The sequence below is a fragment of the Polyodon spathula genome, chromosome 23 (assembly GCF_017654505.1).
Source record: "Polyodon spathula isolate WHYD16114869_AA chromosome 23, ASM1765450v1, whole genome shotgun sequence".
In the NCBI taxonomy this organism is placed as follows: domain Eukaryota; kingdom Metazoa; phylum Chordata; class Actinopteri; order Acipenseriformes; family Polyodontidae; genus Polyodon; species Polyodon spathula.
The window spans coordinates 26,241,750-26,260,355 of NC_054556.1; the positions used below are offsets into that span (position 1 = coordinate 26,241,750).

The window sequence follows — 18,606 nt, forward strand, 5'->3', positions numbered from 1 at the left end:
AAACGGCCATATTGTGTCAGTTGGACAGCCCCACTCACAAAGGGATCATCTTTATTCATTGGAATTGGTAGAATAAACTCCAGTCTCTTCTACTTTGAAAAACACCTGCATACAGAAGCCAGTCTTTTATTCACCCTTTTGTCATAAATGCTCTCAAACATGCAGTGCAGTTAGTACTTACAACGGAGTGCATCCAGTCTTGTGTGTGTAATTTAAAAACACAAAGAAAGATACTGCAGCCTGTTTATACATACAGTTCCAGTGATGGAAACAAGGCTCCCATTGCGTAGCAGTTTGATCCAGTCCTGGTTTGATTATTGTCTTAAAAAGACACACAGGAGCTTGTTACTTGTACACTGTGCCAAATCAAGCTCGTAGTAAAACCTGGAATGTGTGAAAACGTCTATGCAACAGGAGTCTTATTTACCATCCCTGCAGTTCAATGTACCGTACTGTACTGCATCAGAAGATGAAACATGAGACGTTTTAATGCAGATTGATTACTTATCTTGAACTGTTTTACTTAAATTGACACTCCAAAGTGCAAGATTAGTGCTAGCCAGGGTCTGAAAAACCACATAGCAGGTCATGTGCATACTAAGTCGCTCAAGAACAAAGTAAAATGTACAAATAGGTGGTCGTCCTTTTATTTTTCTCCATTAACTGGGTTCACATTAAATGAAGTGCTCTGTATTTAGCCTCACAAATTCAGTTTCAGACTTTGATGGGAATTGGATATTTTAGTGCTACGCTAATCCATGATGTGCTGTACTTTGATCACTCTGGTTCTAGGGTGTGGACACTTAGGAAACCCTCCAACATCTTGCAGATTCATTGCCCAGATTGCCCTACTTTCTATGTGTGGTGACTGTGGCTATTGCAGCACTGTGGTAGCAAATCTTGTATTTTGCAAAATTTGACAATTTCAGTGTGTTACCTGTTTATTGAAAATGTAGTCGCTCCAAATGCAAAATATCCCGGTTTCAGTCAATCTTAATAATTGAAAATATGACATGTTCATGTTTCTTCTTCTGATGACAACAGCACTCACTTGCTGATGCTCAGATTGGAAGAATTCATTAACTGAACCACAGGAACCACTTGGAACTGATCCTGAAAAGTGTCTATCTGAGAAAGCCATTCAGTGCACGGTATCAGCAGGAGCAGGGTAATCCGCTATCCTCTCTAACAGCTTAATTAATTGAGGTTCTGTTGATGTCTAAATAATTCTATAGGCATCTACAGGGCTGATACAAATTTGAAAATAGACATTCGAACACCTAGGGGTGTTTGTTCTACTTTGCAGACCGGCACAGCAATATGTCAGGTAGGAAAATCACACTTCAATCTTCAATTGTATGCCTGATGCTAAATTTAACTTCTAATTTAATTACAAAAAAAGAACGCTCAACCCGACCCAACACAGACGTCATAAATCAGTGGTTGTTGAAAATCTAAACCCAGATCCAACATATGAGAAACACATTGAGAATTTCAGATTTTTTTTTTTCCCCACCTGCCTCAGTTGAGTTTAACCATATGCTGTGCAGTGCTTTAGAGGCGGATGTGAAAATGAATTATTCCAGGCAGCTGCAATGCAGAGGTCACTCTGAAGATCTTTTTCAAGCTACAGTACTTGTATATTGTGTTCATGGTAAAAGATAACTGCAGTAAGAGGTGCCGCTCTGAAGACAGAAACAGCAAGAACACTAATGCAGGGCATTGCAACAATTCCTCTGCCTGAATACTAAAAAAAACAAAAAACACTGCATCCTCATAGACTGGGGAAAGGAGCGTGGTAAAGAAATGGAACTGGAAAGAAAGAGAGCTGCTGCTTGAACTGGAGTCAGTTATTAATGTACGTTATACTCCTGCAGATTTGATCACAGCTGTTCAATAATATATGCATTTATGTATACTACAGTAGATGCTCAGTTGTCCTGTTGTCTCAATTCTTTTTGCTCTAATAATCTCGTCCCGCAGCATCTAGATTGCACTTAATACACTGAAGCCACGTTCCTGCATGCCTCGGATTGAATTGAAAGCCATTTGAAATCAGGCTTGTCCATTTCCACCAGCAGCAGATCGAGCTCAGGTCTGTTTCAAGTGAGACTGTCCCAGTTTGGATAACAAGTTGACAGCTCACAATCTCTGCAACGGTGTAAACCAAACAGATTTCTTTGAAACAACTCGCTGGCTTGCCAGAGCTGTGTCTTCAATACAACCCCTGGAGGGGAGGGGTTAGGGAAGTGCTTTAACAAGATGCTACAGTAAATGTTTGAAACAGTCTACTGCGTGTAGCAAAGACTCGAACGTCAGGGTCACTCGGGGGCAAGTAGACATCACCTGGAGGGAGTGAGGTGGTTAAAAAGGGATAAGATGTGATGGTCTGAACAACATTTCCTTTTTCTCTTGTGTGCTTTCATTTCATTCATTTCACAGGAAGGGTAACGCTGATGGGTTCACTCACAAGCGGTCTCCCAGTGAAACTGCAAACCAAATCTCATGACTCAAGGTGCAGAAGCTCCTGTGGTTTTGAAATTGTTTTTTCTTCTCATCTCAGAAGGGAATTGCCCAACCAATGCAAGAAATATGACTAGTTATTTCCTATAAACCGTTCGCGTAAATAGCCTATTTTTTTTTTTTATTCCCTAAGCTATCACTGAGATTAGAGATAGCACATATAAAAACATCTTACTGCATGCCTGGTTTACAGAGGGACTCGTGGCAAGCAGGTGTCAAGGGGGTCTGAGTCACTAAAGATGGGAAACAAAAGGTTATATTATGGCTTCTAAAGTGAACTTCTATGATCAAGCATGAGGACATGTAGGGGGGCTACACATCCGCTTCAAAGAGAAGACAACAAGTGCATCTCCTTCGTAGGGTTGGTGGCAGTCTATTCATAATGCAGCCAAACCAACATGCCTGCATAGCGTGTGGGGAATGGTCCAAACCAGCTGGCGTTTCTTGAAACTTCAGTCACGTCTGGAAACTGATGAGACTGAACACAACACATTTAGCAGAGATTGAATGCAACACATTTAGCAGGAGCTTGCATCCTTATTTTATTTTTTTCTTTTACAAAACATCTGCCCCGTCTCCCACCTGATACATTCCCTGCAGTTGCCATGCTAAATCATAGCAGGGCCCGCGCACTTCGCATTCATTACAGCATTGCTGGCATTCTTGATTTGTTTGAATGAGACCGGACGCTATAGAATACCACAGGACTCAGGAATCCCACGATTTTAATATAGCTTCGGTATTTTTCGTCTGCCTGAAGCAGAATGACATTTCCTGGCTATTTCTTTTTTCTTCTGCTCAGAACAGAAACCGATTTGCAAGATGATTTCCAACTACAAAACCCATTGCCCTTTATCATTATCTAGACTTACCCTATTGGTCTCTCTCTCTCTGTCCCTTTAATATTAATCTGCCTGCATCTTTATGCATGTCTAACAGCGATCCAGAGGTTTTTAATTTTTTAGAACAAAATGACATTTAGGTCTCGATCAGACAGCTACACACTCATCTACATTTCTGTTTCAGCTCTTCCATGATTCAAACTTGTGTTATAGACTTCTTATACTTTGATAGGAGCAAACAGAGATACAGCTGCCTCTCCCTCATTTAGGCATACACATACACACAAACCTCTCCCGAAGCAAGATCTCTTCTTGCCTCTCTGTATGGTCAGCACTGCTTCTGAATTTGCCAGGCCTGAAAAACTACTCTTGAAGAGCAGAGAATGCCAGCTGTTTGTGCAAAGTGGTTTGTACAGGTGCTGTGAGGCAGCGCGGTTAATAATATACCAAAGGGGTTGAAAGTTGTAGACCCATCCTTCTCAGATTGCGTTACAAGAACATGCTCTCGTGGGCCGAGGGTAAGCAGCTGGGGTGAAAGCGCTGTGCTGTAGTAGCCAGGCTGCATGCTGCAGATGGGGGCCGCTGCCATTCCTCAACACTCAGATATTCATCATGTATGTCCCGTGGGCGTGGTGAGGTAATGGCATTGAAGCTGCTTGAACAACCGGGTGCCATCCTGTTGTACTGTACAGTGGCTGTCTTGGGTTGAGAAATTGGTGTATGAATCGATCTGTAAAAACAAGATTAGGGTTACCTGACAATGCAGGCTGCAAACTGTGGGTTGCAGGACCCCCCCACCCCCACCCCCTTCCCCAACCCGCACTCTTTAATGAAGCCCATAGATTGTGTAACCTTTCCACCCACTGCTCCATATGACTTGCCTTTCACCACTTGGTTGGCGAGTTCCCCTGCTCACTATAATGTACAGAGTGGAGTCTTTGCTTTCACTGATGTCCCTGCAGACCGAGGGAGACTCTTCCCTCCTGCGTGTGGATTTCAGCAGGGCTCAGACACAGCGCAGTGTACCGGTGATTGGAAACGCAGTAATAGCTTGTAAAAACGCTAGATTCTGTAGATGCTATCCATTTACATGGTATGGGTGCACTGAGCTTATGTACTGCTATTTGTTTCTGAACTGCTTTCAAAAACGTAAAATGTGCATTGCACTAACAGAAAAATAGCTGCAAAACTGTGCTTAACGCGTTTTGTTAACCAAAACGAAAGCGGTTACAGTAATCGTCCGTGATTTTAACTGAATGAAAAATGCCTTTTTTATGTGTACATTGCGCATTTGTGGATATATCTGATATGTGTGTATATATATATATATATATATATATATATATATATATATATATATATATATATATATATATATATATTAGTTATTATTTTTTTAATGTTTTTATATTTTTTTTATGTTTTTTTTTGTTTTGTTTTTTTTGTTGGCTTCTGATAAACAGAATTTTTAAAACTCAATCTCCTCCCCAGTCTTCAGTACCAGCTCCGCCCGGGAGGAGTAACATAGCTAGGGGGCGTGTTTCATGTAGCAACCGCTAAGCGTCTGTCGAACCAATACCACTGTAGCTAAAAAGCAGCACCAGACACCAGCGACGGCTGGAACGGGACTATGTGAACCTCAGCTAAATACTGCACGTTTACACAGCCGTGATCGGGACGTTATCCGCATCGTTCACAAAACTAGCCTTTCAACTAACTGTGAGTGAGCCATTCCCAAATTCTTGTTGTATTATTGTTATTCCGTGACGAGTCGCTGTGTTCAATTTGCCGGGTCCCTCTATGTTATAGATTATTTTGCAGTCAGCGGTTATCTGGTGTGCTTACAGTACAATGTAGACGGACAGGGCAGCTGGAACTAGCGAGGAACTGTAAACCCTCGTTTTCGTCCGGTGTTGCACCGTTTCACTCACTGCACTGTACCGCTATCACTTGCTGTGGGTTTAGCCCTGTCTTTGAACATTTGAGAAGAAGAAGAGGCGATCGGGCTTCAGAATTTTTTTTTTTAATGGAACAAAAAAGGGCGGATTTTAAGGAAATAACTGCACACAAATGCAGCAATCACAGAACGGTTTCCTGTTTTAGAAATCCGTTATTTAAAAAAAAAAAAAAAAAAAAAAAAAAATAAAATAAAATAATAATAATAATAATAATAATAATAATAATAATATTTATTTGTTGGACGTGTGTAATATGCATTTTAAGATCTGCAAGATCACCGACATTGATGTGTCTTAATGCCCATTCATAAAAGTCCGTTTAAGATAAATTCTCTTTAAAATGTTATACTTTATCATTCTGTAACATAAGTAGGAAAATTGATCTGTTGAACACACACGACATATACAACGTGTTTATAACAGTCGTTATTCTGCAGGACACAAGTCAACCTGCTGGACTGCTTTAATTATAGTGTGCTGGATGTGTGAGATATTCTGTGCTGTATGGTTTTGTGTGAGACAATGTCTGTCTGTCTGTCTGTCTTGTATACAGCATGACTGCTTTAAAAATGTCTTTGTCCAATGTCTTTGTCCATCCATTAATATATTATATATATATATATATATATATATATATATATATATATATATATATATATATATATATATAATTACGTACACTAAAAGTCTGGTCTGCGGGTATACAACAGTTATACCTGGCTGCTGTAGGCCAATCCCTGCATTATGATTATGCTTTATGTGTTTTACTTGTACAACACGTGCAACATTAACGTCAGAAATGTGGAGCAACGGGAAGCAAAGTATTCAACATGTTCCTATAACGCCCACTCACTGAGTGCCGTTTATCAACCTGTGATGAGAGACATTGTTGTGTCTGAGGCAGGCAAACAACACTCCCGGTACTTGCGAATTGAACCAGTAACGCACAGGGAGCCATGTGCACCCGTGCTGCAGTTTGCTGTGCGCCCATTGCCAGCACACAAACAAACTCGATTGTGTTTTGTCTCCATACTCTGATATTTCCGTTTGTTGCCAGGGTTAGTGCTTTTAAAAGTTCCTGCCTTTTCATGTCATGCATTTTCTCCCAAGTGCCTGCTTTTATCAGGGTAGGGTTACAATGAATATCTGATTTTTACTTAACTACCTGTTGGTGACCTCAGGGAAGCCAAATCAAGGGGCTTTTCTGAGAGCTTTCCATGTGCACTGTCTGGGGGTGATTAACATGGGCGGAGGCTGGCTCAATACTGTGTGTGTGCGTGTGCGTGTGCGTGTGTGTCTGTATCACTGTTTTAAGGAAGCTATCTCAATAGAGCTGGCTACATTTTTAAATGCCAGGAACACATTGTATTCCAGAAGCCTTTGTCAGGCTTTTCCTGTTTTGCTCATCAACTCCTGATAAACGTAAAAACATAGCGAAGTGTATTAAAACAGAATGAAATCATTGTAAAGCCTAGGTAAGCATTGTAAAACACAGCTTTAACTCAGGGCTGTAGTTTGAATTGCTTCATATTGTGTTGTTGTTAATCGCCTTTCCGGGTTTCACCGTGAGCCGTCAAGGCAAGCCAAAGACAGGGAAAGCTAAAGTGGGTTGACATAGAAAAGGCTGGTTTCACTGCCCCTAAATAGATCTGATTTTAGACTGCCTTAAATAAACATTATTAGGCAGTCCAAGATTAGTTGCAGTTGGCCATTAATCTCATAGTAACACCTGGAATGGCTCAAACCGATATGGAGCTGGAGTTGTATTCCTGCAAAGGGGACATGCAGCATTTTATCTCCTGCTTGCTTTTAGTATTCTTTATACATTTGAGAAACGTGTCTGTTTTTTAAAATGAGCTCCAGCAGAGCATTCAAGTTATTTTGAAATCTGTTTAAGCGCCTGCTGCTCAACACCATTAAAAGAGTTCTGCTTTCCTCCATGGCTTCCCTTCGTCAGCCTCCTTTCTGTATCAAACACAGTTCTAGCTGCAGGGACACAAGCTGTTTCTCCTCTTGCCGGTCCATTACTCAGAGTGAGGTTATAAACGACATCCTCAAGCGCTTTTATAATTCAGGAAACAGAAATGAATGCCTCAAAGAGCCATCGCTATTAGACCTTTCGGTAACACTTTGTATCGCGTGGCATAAATTCATATTAAACAGACATGCAATTCCATATTAAATTAATGTTCCTTGTTACTTCCCATTAACATTTAAGTCAGATTAACTGTATTTTAAATTAAAAACATGTAAACAATGGGAAATTATTTCATATTTTCAAGGGTAACAAAATTTAATATAATTTGATGTGATATGCAATTACATTTTCAATCAACATTTGGTTAACATGTTAGCAAGAAAGCAGCTATTGCATATTTATTAAATATTAATTTAAAATTAATTTAATATGCAATTGCATATCTATTTAATATTGATTTATGCCACGCAATATAAAGCGTTACCGACTTTTCTTATGGACATATCAGCACTGGTTATTTATGTGAGCACCAGCCGTGTGTGACAGGGAGATGCAGCTTCTATATAGAGCATCACAGCACAATACTGGCAGTGCTTCGTCTGTCAGCTTTTGAACTGCACAGCATTCTGTACATTCTGTGATGGTTCTCTGTCTGATACTGTCTACTTTCTTTCATTTTTTCCATTTCCCTTTTGAGTCTGGAAAGGAAAGAAGATTATTGTGTCTCCAGCATCTCAGGATGCTGTAGAGCATGAGTGGGTGCTTGTGTCTGAGGCTGCACCCACTGTGCTTCAAGTGATATTTCAAACAGTTTCCATTGGAATATATCTTAATAATAACCCAGGTCTAACCTGTGACCTCACGCTCCAGAGCAGCGAGGCCATACTCTTGTGTTGGTTCAGCACAGGCAGAGAGGTGGCTGCTGCTGTCCTGACTTCTGGGTAACAATGACCTCAAATCAGTCTGAGCTGACAGCTTTATATTAAAGGATCAAAGAGGCAATAGATTCCAGTTAGCACAGGAGTTTTCATCTGAGCTGATAATAGAGTTTTTAGACTAGTGCTCGTTATTAACCTGCATGGTGGCAGTGCTGGAGAGCTGATAATAGAGTGCTTAGACTAGTGCTCATGAATTAGATGCACGGTGAGAGTGGAGAGCTCTAGTGCTCGTTATTTAGGTAATACAGGGGATTTCTTCTGGACTGTCCAGCACAGACATTCTTGCTGTCAATGCAATTCTCAAATTCATGTCTGTAAGCAGCCTGAAGAAATCCCCTTTATAACCATGCTGGGTATTTCTATGCCGCACTTACATTTAGATTTTTGAATACCTCAGAACAATGTGCTTGGGTGCTGAGGTTGCTGTTTATTGTGTAATGTGCTGTCTGTGTGAGCTGTGTGCTGCACAGCTTCGTCCGGCTCTGCAGCTGATTTGCAGGATGCATCCGAGGGCTTCATGCTCCAGTGCTGACAATCACTTTCGACAGGCACTGAATCCATCACGAAGAAGAAGTGGCAAAGGGACCTGCAGATAATTGGGGTCTCCCCTAATTGATTGCTTCACCGACTCCTCCATTCATTAATCAGCCACGCTGTTAAGCTTTTGTAATGGCTAATTTGATTGATCATCAAAGCCAATCAGAAACACAGCCGGCTGGGTGGATGCAGACCCATACTGTGGAACATGTCTGTTTGATTAGCTTCCCCTTAACCCACAATAACAAGTCCCCTGCATTGGAGAGGGTTTAGTAGGGCGTTTTATGGTTTCTAATTAAATGTGTGTCTCTTTTTTTAATTACTTGTGAACTGCTGCTGCTTTATAGTCTGATCTAGTGCAGGGATATCCACTTCCAGCTCATGTCCATTCCAGTCCAGGACCTTGTTACTAAATTACCTTATTCAATTAAACATATATATATATATATATATATATATATATATATATATATATATATATAGATATCTATATATATATATATATATATAATTAGTAAACATGAGAAATAAAAAAGTAAATGAACCAATAGTTCAACACTTTACAAAATATGAATATAACATGAATGACCTACAATTTGTACTGTTAGAAGAAATGAAAATTAGATAATGTACAATACAGAAGTTTACATTGAAACTATGATATAGTAAATTAGATCGCAAATACATTAACAGGTAAATTGAAATAAGTGAGTGTGGTTACCAGGGCATCAAAAATCTCCATGGTTTGTTTTCAAACACATTTTCTCTTGACAAAGATATATTAAATTAATAATAATAGTAATAATAATAATAATAATAATAATAATAATTTAGCAGACTGGAATGTTGGGAAGTTGGCTGTTTTTTAATATACATTTCAGCTAGTGCCTTCCTCGGTGTAATCTCCAGTTACAGTAACACACACGGATGAAGACTGCAGCCGAATCATTTGCTTCTTACAAGTTCAAACCCTTGACATACACGATGCTTCTTTTTTTTTTGTTTTAAGGGTATTGCATCCTTCTCTTTGTTGGGCTTTCTAAATTTAGGAATTGTCTTTGCCTGTCCTATTCCTGACCGCTAAGCCCGTGCTAAATGGGTCATTCCCCTGAACAGCAGCTGTGCTATTCCTGGCTGCTTTTTGTCTGCTCCACTTTATCTTTGAGAGAATGGGTTTGCTAGTCACATGGTAGATAGCTAGTCTGCACCAGGGTCTGTTAGGGTGAGGGAGTTTTGTTCTCAAGAACAGACCATTCAATTAAACTACAGTGCTTGTGCAGAATAAACAGTTTCTATAGAACAGATTTAATATAATTATATAGTACATACAGTGATTTGTAATATTCAGGATTATGAACATGCGTCTAGCTGTCTCCCAGAACCAGGGATGGTGGTCCGTTGAAGGACTGTCGATCTCTGCTGCCAGCATGCTGGCTGTACAGTCCAGGGAAGCCAGGGAGTGCCATTACATCTGGGCTTATTGAATAAGCAAGGTCCCACTGCGCATCTGTTTTCTCCTAATGCAATTCTGCTTTCAAAAAAGCAAATAAGTTGAGTTTATTTGTTCCAGAGCTGGAACGAACGCCATTCTGTTCTCCTAATTCAATATTGGTGGACTCTGGTTGCCATGTACAGTGGTAAAACAGGTAAACTCAGCCTGTAAAGTAAAGTGTAATTAAGCACACCAAAAAGGGACTATAACTTGTGCAGACTGAGGCCAGTGCACCCAACTCAGATATTACCAGAGATTAGACTGCGCCCAGGCAGTCTGTAACCAGGTCCTCCCTGATGTGGAGACTGTTATTGCTGTCTTTGAGATTTGTCTTTATTTTAACCTCTGGGACATCAGTATACAACTTTGTTAACCATCTAATTTGACGCTGAGATAAGAGTTTCCCAGAAACATTTGCTCAAGTATCCGCCGGTATGATGGTTTCTATTTTAGGATATCCTCCAACTTACATGATGATCAGATTGTCATTTATTGGCAGATCCTGTCTGACATACTTCTCAGTGCTGTCATCTCATCAGTGGGTTACAGTAGCGCCCTGCAACCCAATGTAGAGCAAGGGTCGAACAAGTGTTACAAATTGACAGTGTGCTGGGATGCTCTGCGAGGAAGTTGAGAAGTGATCTATGGAATCTTTGTCTCACATAATTCTGGAATACAGCGTAAACATAAATTCTATTCTAATTGCCAAGAGCTGTCTTTATGATGGAAGGGTGACCGTCCGCAATGGAACTGAAACTTATGTGTAATGCAGTTACTGTAGAGCAGTTCCTATTTAATGAATAGGTACACAACATTTCAAGAGGTGAGTTTAGACTCCCTTCCCAGTCTGTGGGGAGCCTGCTTGCATGTATGCGTGTGGGTGTGTATGCATGTGATACTCTATACTGCACTCATTTGAAAACCTTTTGTGTAGATCTGTGAAAGCCTGCGTGTGTGTCTGTGAAAGCCTGCGTGTGTGTCTGTGAAAGCCTGCATGTGGGGGTCAATGTGTGTTTAGCCTGATATTGACAACAGTTATTTCCTTCTCTAGTTTGTAAATGATTTTCTGTCCACAGCATGGCGAGGCAGCATGTCTTTCATATAGAGGGGTTCTGAACCTGGAGCAGGCACACACAGGACGGTCAGGAGTCTGCCCTGGGTCATGCAGAGCCAGTGGCTTACTGTAGCAGGTATCAAACCCAGACATGCAGAGGGTGGACAAAACACTTGAGAAATGTGCCACAGAGCTGGCTGTTCATTGCATACACTGTATATAAAAGCTGTAGCTCCCTGCTGCAAGTCAATTTACAGCCCACTTCAAAGCTCCCTCAATTTTAAGATTTTATTAGTGCTTCTTGTATTGCAGGAGTGTTTTCTAGTTGACTGTGTTTAGACTGGGACTGTGGAAGGCTGTCTGATTAAATTATTACACAGGAAGGATCTCGCGTCTGACTTCCTTTATGAGCTGTGTGTGGTAATGGCTTTCAGACACGGCGGTTAATTGTTACTTTTGTTGCAATCGCAGCACCTTTTCAGAGATTGAAATTTAGCACCAGATCTTGAGCCAGCGCGATGGTATTTCAGAAAAAAAAAACTCCTTCTGATATGTAGAATCCCCCGCATTGAGTTTAGAGACTGCTGTTTAAAACATAATCACGCCTGGTGAATGTGGAGGCTGAAAAGCACTTTGAAGCTTATTGTTGTAAGCCCCCGATGGGCAAAAATGTATTGTGGTTATCTTCAAATGCAATGCAATCCCCTGTGTGCCATGCTCAAAACATCTGAACACCCCCTCATAGAAAAAATGGATCAGTCCATCAAGGCCGTGTCGGAGTTTTGTTGGCCGGTCCACTTGGAGGAGGGGGGGTAGGGTGTAGAGGCATGTCTGTGGTGTGCTTAAATGCAGAAGAGCAGGAAGTGGTTAGTCTGCTTTCCATCTGCGCTCTCTACCTCTGTCAAGGAAGCTTCCTGTGAGGCAGGTTCATCAGAGCCTCACCCCCAGCAATATGTAAACCAACTGCTGAGCAAACGGAGAACACCGGCACTCATGGAAATTATTACCCGTGCTCCATTATCAAACAACTTGAATTATTGATCCTCCATGAAAGTCCCTTTGGAAGAGAGCTTCTTGATAAGACACAGATGAGATTGCTTGTGAAGATACAGATGGCAGACAGTTAGTTTACTGTTCACTAATGATGCGTGAAGGAAAATTGGCTTTGCAAGCCATTTCATCTTTTTGTTTGTGTTTATGTTCCCTCTAGTTTAACTCAGACATTACGGTAGTTTTTTAAATGCCTGTTGTAATGAATAAACTTAAGAGATTTTAGACAAACACTAAAAGTGTTATTAGAGAAAAAGCTATTTTGTCTATATAGCCCAGGCTGGAACAAAGTGAAAAAAGATGATATTAAATCTCCCTGTAGAGCAATAAATTGACTTATCTTATATTGACTTATCTTATACCCTATATTAACTGTTTAAAATGACACGTGACTATTCGCTCTTTCTCCCTGTTAGTTTTGCTGGTTAATATGAAGTGTGTTCTCTGGTGTCCTCACAGGATGGCGTCTGTTGGTGCTCAGGAGCTGTGAATCATGGGACGCAGCTGTGAGGAGAAGAGAAAGAGCCCTCACTAGAACACTCCTCCATCGCCCCCAATGGCTGACCACGTGGACCTCCCGAGCGATCTGCTGTACCTGGAGAAGGTGCCCAGCCTGGAGCGCCTGCGGAACGCCCAGAAACGACGCAACCAGCAGCTGAAGAAATGGGCCCAGTACGAGAAGGAGATGCAGAGCAAGAAGCGCAAGGCGGACAGGAAGAGGAACGCCCCGCCACCCCCCCGCAAGAGGGTTTCCTTCACAGCCAGCGTGGCCCTGCTGGAGGCTTCAACCAGGAGCGACGCTGAAGAAGGTACAGGGCTTGAGACCAGACATGATACACACACACACACACACACACACAAGCGCACTCATGCACACATACAAGCACGCACACACACACGCACAGGAGCACACACATACAAACGCGCACACACACATAGAAGCGCACACACAAGCACACACACACGCACTCACACACACAGAGGACCCTGTTCTGAAGCTAAGGCAGTGAGGAAAGAAAATAACTGGTTTAAATCTACTCCCTTCCAGGATTGCTCTCTGCGTTTTCTTGCTAGCTTTTAACTGCTGAAAGGTTTTTATTCCTCTGAAAATGTGCACTTGCTTCCAAATAGAGCCCGGAGATCCCTGCACTCCAACACAGATAACTTCCCCCAGTCACTGGCTCCTCTTATGTGCTCAGAAACAGTGCATTAGTGCCCAGTCCGACAGCTTTCTTCCGAACACTGTTATTACCCATATAATAAATTACTTGACTAATGATCTTGCTCTGAGGGCCATTGTTCTGGGTTTTGTGCAGACGGGACAGTAATTGCCAGAGAAGGAAACGGAAGCTTCCTTGAAGAGCTGTGTAGATGAAATGAAACAACGTGAAAGACGGCTGTTTCTGAAACCACAGCTACAGGGATCACTACCTTCACAGGTATACAGTAAGAGCAGATCACGTTACGCTCGTCAGTCTTTTAAGATCCCTCTGTGTTTTGGTACCGTTGGCGCTGCTGCTGTTACCTTTACCTTGTCACTAACACAGTGTCTGACGGATTTAGTTTTCTGCTGGCACCTCAGTCCTGACCTCAGAGCACCCCCCAGCTGCCATCCAGTCCTGGGCTTTTTTTAGCAGTGTGCGCTGCTCTAGAGAGATCTGTTATTTCAGGCACAAAAGAAGAGTACCTGTATAACATTTTCCACCACCCCGTTTCAAGTGAGGTTTCACAGCAGCTGCAGAACCCAGTGCACTTGTGCATGTTCACAAACACTGCAGCGTGTGGGGTAATAGATGGCTTGGGGGAGGCAATTGACCATGCAACCCTCAGCCACAATTAGAGCATGACATTTTATCCCCCTGTTTTTTGAGATTTAGTCAACCAAAGCAATTTCAATAGAAGGATTTCACTTAGCCTCTGACAAACGAGCAAGGCGGTTCTTGCCATTTTCACAAGCTTTGAAAGCCTCTCTAGCAGACCTGCCAAAGACTAAATGGAAGCTCCCGTCGTGAAAGCAACCGCATGCAGCGGATGTGTGACCCTGCCTGCTGGGTTGAGCATGATCGGCTGCTCTTCACCTGCGCTCAGGAAAAGCAATTCTGAGCTCGGCTCCGGCACAAAGGAGCGTTAGATGGCTTTAGCACAAAACAATTTCACAGTCATTACAGGGAATCACAGCGGCGGTGCTTGGGTCAGAACCTTGAACATCAGGGCTATTGAAAAACTCTGACTCAGCGCCACAGAGCCACTTGGCAACGCCCTGCATGCTTCCTGTCCAAAAATTCAACCCACTGGCATACTAGCAATGAGTGCAGCAATACAGGACAAGTCCACAACACACACAGCCTACATCTGACTGCCTCAAATATAACCACTGAATAGGTACCCTAGGTAACCCACGGAGCAGAGATAGGGCTGAGTAATGTCAAGTCACAAATGGGAAAGAAAAGTGGGTCAAGCAGTGAAGCTGTGTAGCAGCTCACAGCTGCATGCCAGTGGGGTCCCTGATGAGTTAGCTGGCAGAACGGCGCTATATTATTATAATGAAAAAAATTAAGAAAAACCACCATGTCTTCACACAATGGATGATAAATACATTTGGATAAAATCCGATATTGGTTAATCTTCCCTGATTCTCTGTATTTTGCAGGGAGAGAAAGACAGAAACAAGTTTTATTAGGGACCCAGAGTGTGTCACTTTTTATAACCTCTTCATAAAGCAGAGCCGTGATCCTCCGTGCAGATGCAGAGCATCACAACTCCCTTAGTGCCATGTATGGCAGCTGATCAGGCCAGTGCTGTGAGCCAGTCAGACCTCAGTCAGGGGGCTGGTTTGAAGAGCGCAGCAGGCCCATTCACTAGATCTCAATACAACTGAATAAACAGGAGGGATACAGCTGGGAAATTCATATAGGAGGAGTACATCTGAATGTCTGTGATGATACATTGATTTGATTGATTTCAAAATTGTAAATGACAATTCTCTGCAAATAGCCTGCGCTGCTCAGGCGGTGTGAGCAGCACAGGGATTAATGATGAACCACTGGAGTGTGTTACACTAGCGCTGGGGTTTTTTCAGCTTAGTAAACAGCAAATGAGCGAGTATGCTGAGTGACTTGAGGGCTTGGAGGGTGCCTGTGCTTGCGAGAGCGTGGATTATGGTCTTATCCATGAAGCAGAGTCCCGTGGTCTCTGTTAGCACAGACGCCTGGGGGAGCAGAGAGGACATTATGTTTTATATCCACTGGCTGCTGTTTGCCAGCATTGAGGCCTTTTACAAGCAGGGGTTAGTGGGTTACTGTTCCTGGTTCGCTGGCTCTTATGGATGTGTTTTTCATTACAGAAAAACTCCAAACCCATGCCCAGTTCCAAAGGTGCCTGGGGCCGGAGGTGACACAGCCCTGAATAAGTGTGCATGTTGCTAAAACAATGTAATATAGAATCACATGCAAGATTTTGTTCAAGTTGACAGTTCAACAAGGATGAATAAAACTCTTTTTCTCTGCTTCGGTCCATGGAAAGACTCTATGGTGCCTCTTGATTATATGCAGCAGCTTTGACATGAAGTCATGTCCCTAAACCATGGAGCAGGCCTGCAGACAGACCCAGACCCAGGACAGAGCCCCCACACCCAGGACAGAACCCCCAGACCCAGGACGGAGCCCAGGCATGAGCAGGAGAATCAGAACACAATTTGTAATCAATCTATACAGTAGGTTCTGCTGTCTGATCTGATTGCCAGGTCTACGTATTTATTGAATGATTTTATTCGATTACACTGTGTAACAATTTTTTTTTTTTTTTGTTCCTGGGTAGTAAGTGTTATTTCCTAATTGCTTATGCCTCAAAAGTATAGAAAATGGCTATTATTCCCCACAAACTTTGCTTCTGTGACCAGGACAGTAATATTTCAAAATATCACTATTTCCATTGGGAATGTGTGTCTTTTCATATGAATCCAAATGAACATGTATTTATACTAAAGTAATACAAAAATGACTACAAAAGATTTAGAATTGAGTAGTATTTCGAGATTTACGATTATACAGTAAATACAGTATAATCATAAATCTCGAAGAACTACTCACTTCTAAATCTTTTGTAGTCATTTTTGTATTACTTTAGTATAAATACGTGTTCATTTGGATTCATATGAAAAGACACACATTTGCCTGTTTTCCCATTGGAAATAGTGATATTTTGAAATATCACTGTCCTGGTCACAAAAGCAGTTTGTGGGGAATAATAGCCATTTTCTATACTTTTGAGGCATAAGCAATTAGGAAATAACACTTACTACCCAGGAACAAAAATTGTGTTACATAGTGTTATTAATTTGGTGTTTTAACCAGAAGAAGCCCTTGATATTCTGATCTGGTTTTCAACGAGGCGGTTGAAGACTACAGGATGGCGGGTATGAATAAAGCAGACCTGCTGCAGCAGGCTTAGAAGGAAGAAAGACCCACAACAACAACCTGACATGAAAGATAAGCTGCCAGCTGTAAAAACGTGTGGTCCATTGTGGTCCATTGTTTTTTCTTCGAGCTGAAAGGTTACAGTAACACTGCGTTTGTCTGTAAAATGTCACAGCAACAATCAGCAATCCTGTAAGAGAAATCCTTCTGGCTATGAAAGAGATAACGCACCACAGGTGGCTTTGACAGTAGACTTTGTAGAGAAATATATACAGTGTTTGCACTTGATTTCAGCAAACTTAACAAGCTCCTTTACAGTTCCCCATTCGACGTTCCAGTTTCGATCCCCTAACCCCTAACCCTTTCATCACCATACTGTGAGCTCGAGTCGTCTCCGGGATTATTCCTCTCATTAGTATTGTCCAAGCCCCGCTCCCCTCACCCATTTCAGACCCAAATCCAGTTTGTGTTGTTAGGGGGATGTCTGACAACTGCAGATCCGGTACAAGTGTGCACAGCTTGAAATAGAGTGGCATTTCCACCCACACAAGTCTGCTGAAGCTCAGTTAGAAAATGTATGTTTGGTATTCAAATGAGATGTATTCTCAGTCTTCATAGCAGCCAGCATGTTAATAGATCACTTGCAGTCAGTAGCTTTGTTTGTTGTCCCACTGGAACGGCTTACAGATGAGTTACTCATGGTCTGCTGTGTCTGCTGGCCATTGAAAAAGTCATGCCTGATGAGTCCAGTAACTGGACAATACAAGCAAACTAGTTTCCTGCTTGAGCAGTAAAAGCATAACTCCCATCTTCTGGATTAGCTGCTCGTTACAGCAGGATTTCTAGACAGTGGAATTCTTTTTTTTTTTTTTTTTTGCTAGAGTGCATTAATTCAGCCTTGAGTGTTTGTATTAATAAACCCAGAGGTGCTTTCTCTTCACCCCGCTGTGCTGAGAGTAAAGTACAGCTTGCCTGATCAAAGATTAATAAAGACGAGAATGTGTGAGCCACTCTTAAAGTGAAAGAGATGCTTCCATTCCAAACCCTTGCTGTAATACTGACTGTAGCTTGTTCTGTAATAAATAACTGTGTTAGGCTCTGCAGCCCTCATGCTGCGGTAAGAGTTACTGCTATAAGGGCTGCCGTATAGGTACAGTAAGTCCTGATTTTCCTTCTGAAGGTAAACAAGTTCATTGTGCAAAATCAATCCTACTAAAAGGTGCAGCACCCCTTGTTTCAGTGAGATCTCCTAGTAACACAATAGAGTAGTCCCCCTGTCAGTAAGCTCGTTCAGTACCACAGCACTGAATGGAAGGAGGGGTTAGGTCAGGACACAGGTGCGCTCACAGAGGTGTGAAGGGAAGCCTGCTGGTGTCCAAGCCTGCCACCTTTCAAGAGCGCCTAATTCCTGTGCACCAAAAAAAACCAAAACAATCTGTTTTCTTCCAAGAAGCAGGATTGACAGCGTACTACTGCACAGAGTAGAACTGATCCCTTTGTTCACACTATGCAAGTTTGCTGCTCTAGGCTGCTTGATCTTGCCTGTAATAATGTAAGGTTATTCATTTAAACACTGAGAGAATGTGCTGGGCTGCATTCACTCCAGAGCTCTATTGAAATCCCTTGCACTAGACCCACAGACTCGCATTCCTCTGTAAATTTGTACAAGACTTGTTCGGGAATTGAAATTCGTTCATTGCAGCAGCTTCTGGGTGTATTACTGAGATTCTAATGAGCCATTAGCATGTTTCATACCTGTATATTTGGTGTTAATATATTGACTGCATTGTGTGTGCTTGCACTGATGTGGTCCTGAGGG

The 18,606-nt window shown here is 42.0% G+C and overlaps 1 protein-coding gene across 1 annotated transcript; it reads left to right on the plus strand.

The window, feature by feature from the left end:
• The first annotated feature begins 4,960 nt into the window (after positions 1 to 4,960).
• Positions 4,961 to 15,766, plus strand: LOC121297941 (protein phosphatase 1 regulatory inhibitor subunit 16B-like). The gene is made up of 3 exons (XM_041224575.1): positions 4,961 to 5,084; positions 12,832 to 13,243; positions 15,716 to 15,766. Exons 2-3 carry the CDS (start codon positions 12,929 to 12,931, stop codon positions 15,764 to 15,766), a joined length of 366 nt encoding a protein of 121 aa, XP_041080509.1. The 5' UTR covers positions 4,961 to 5,084; positions 12,832 to 12,928.
• The last annotated feature ends 2,840 nt before the right edge of the window (positions 15,767 to 18,606 follow it).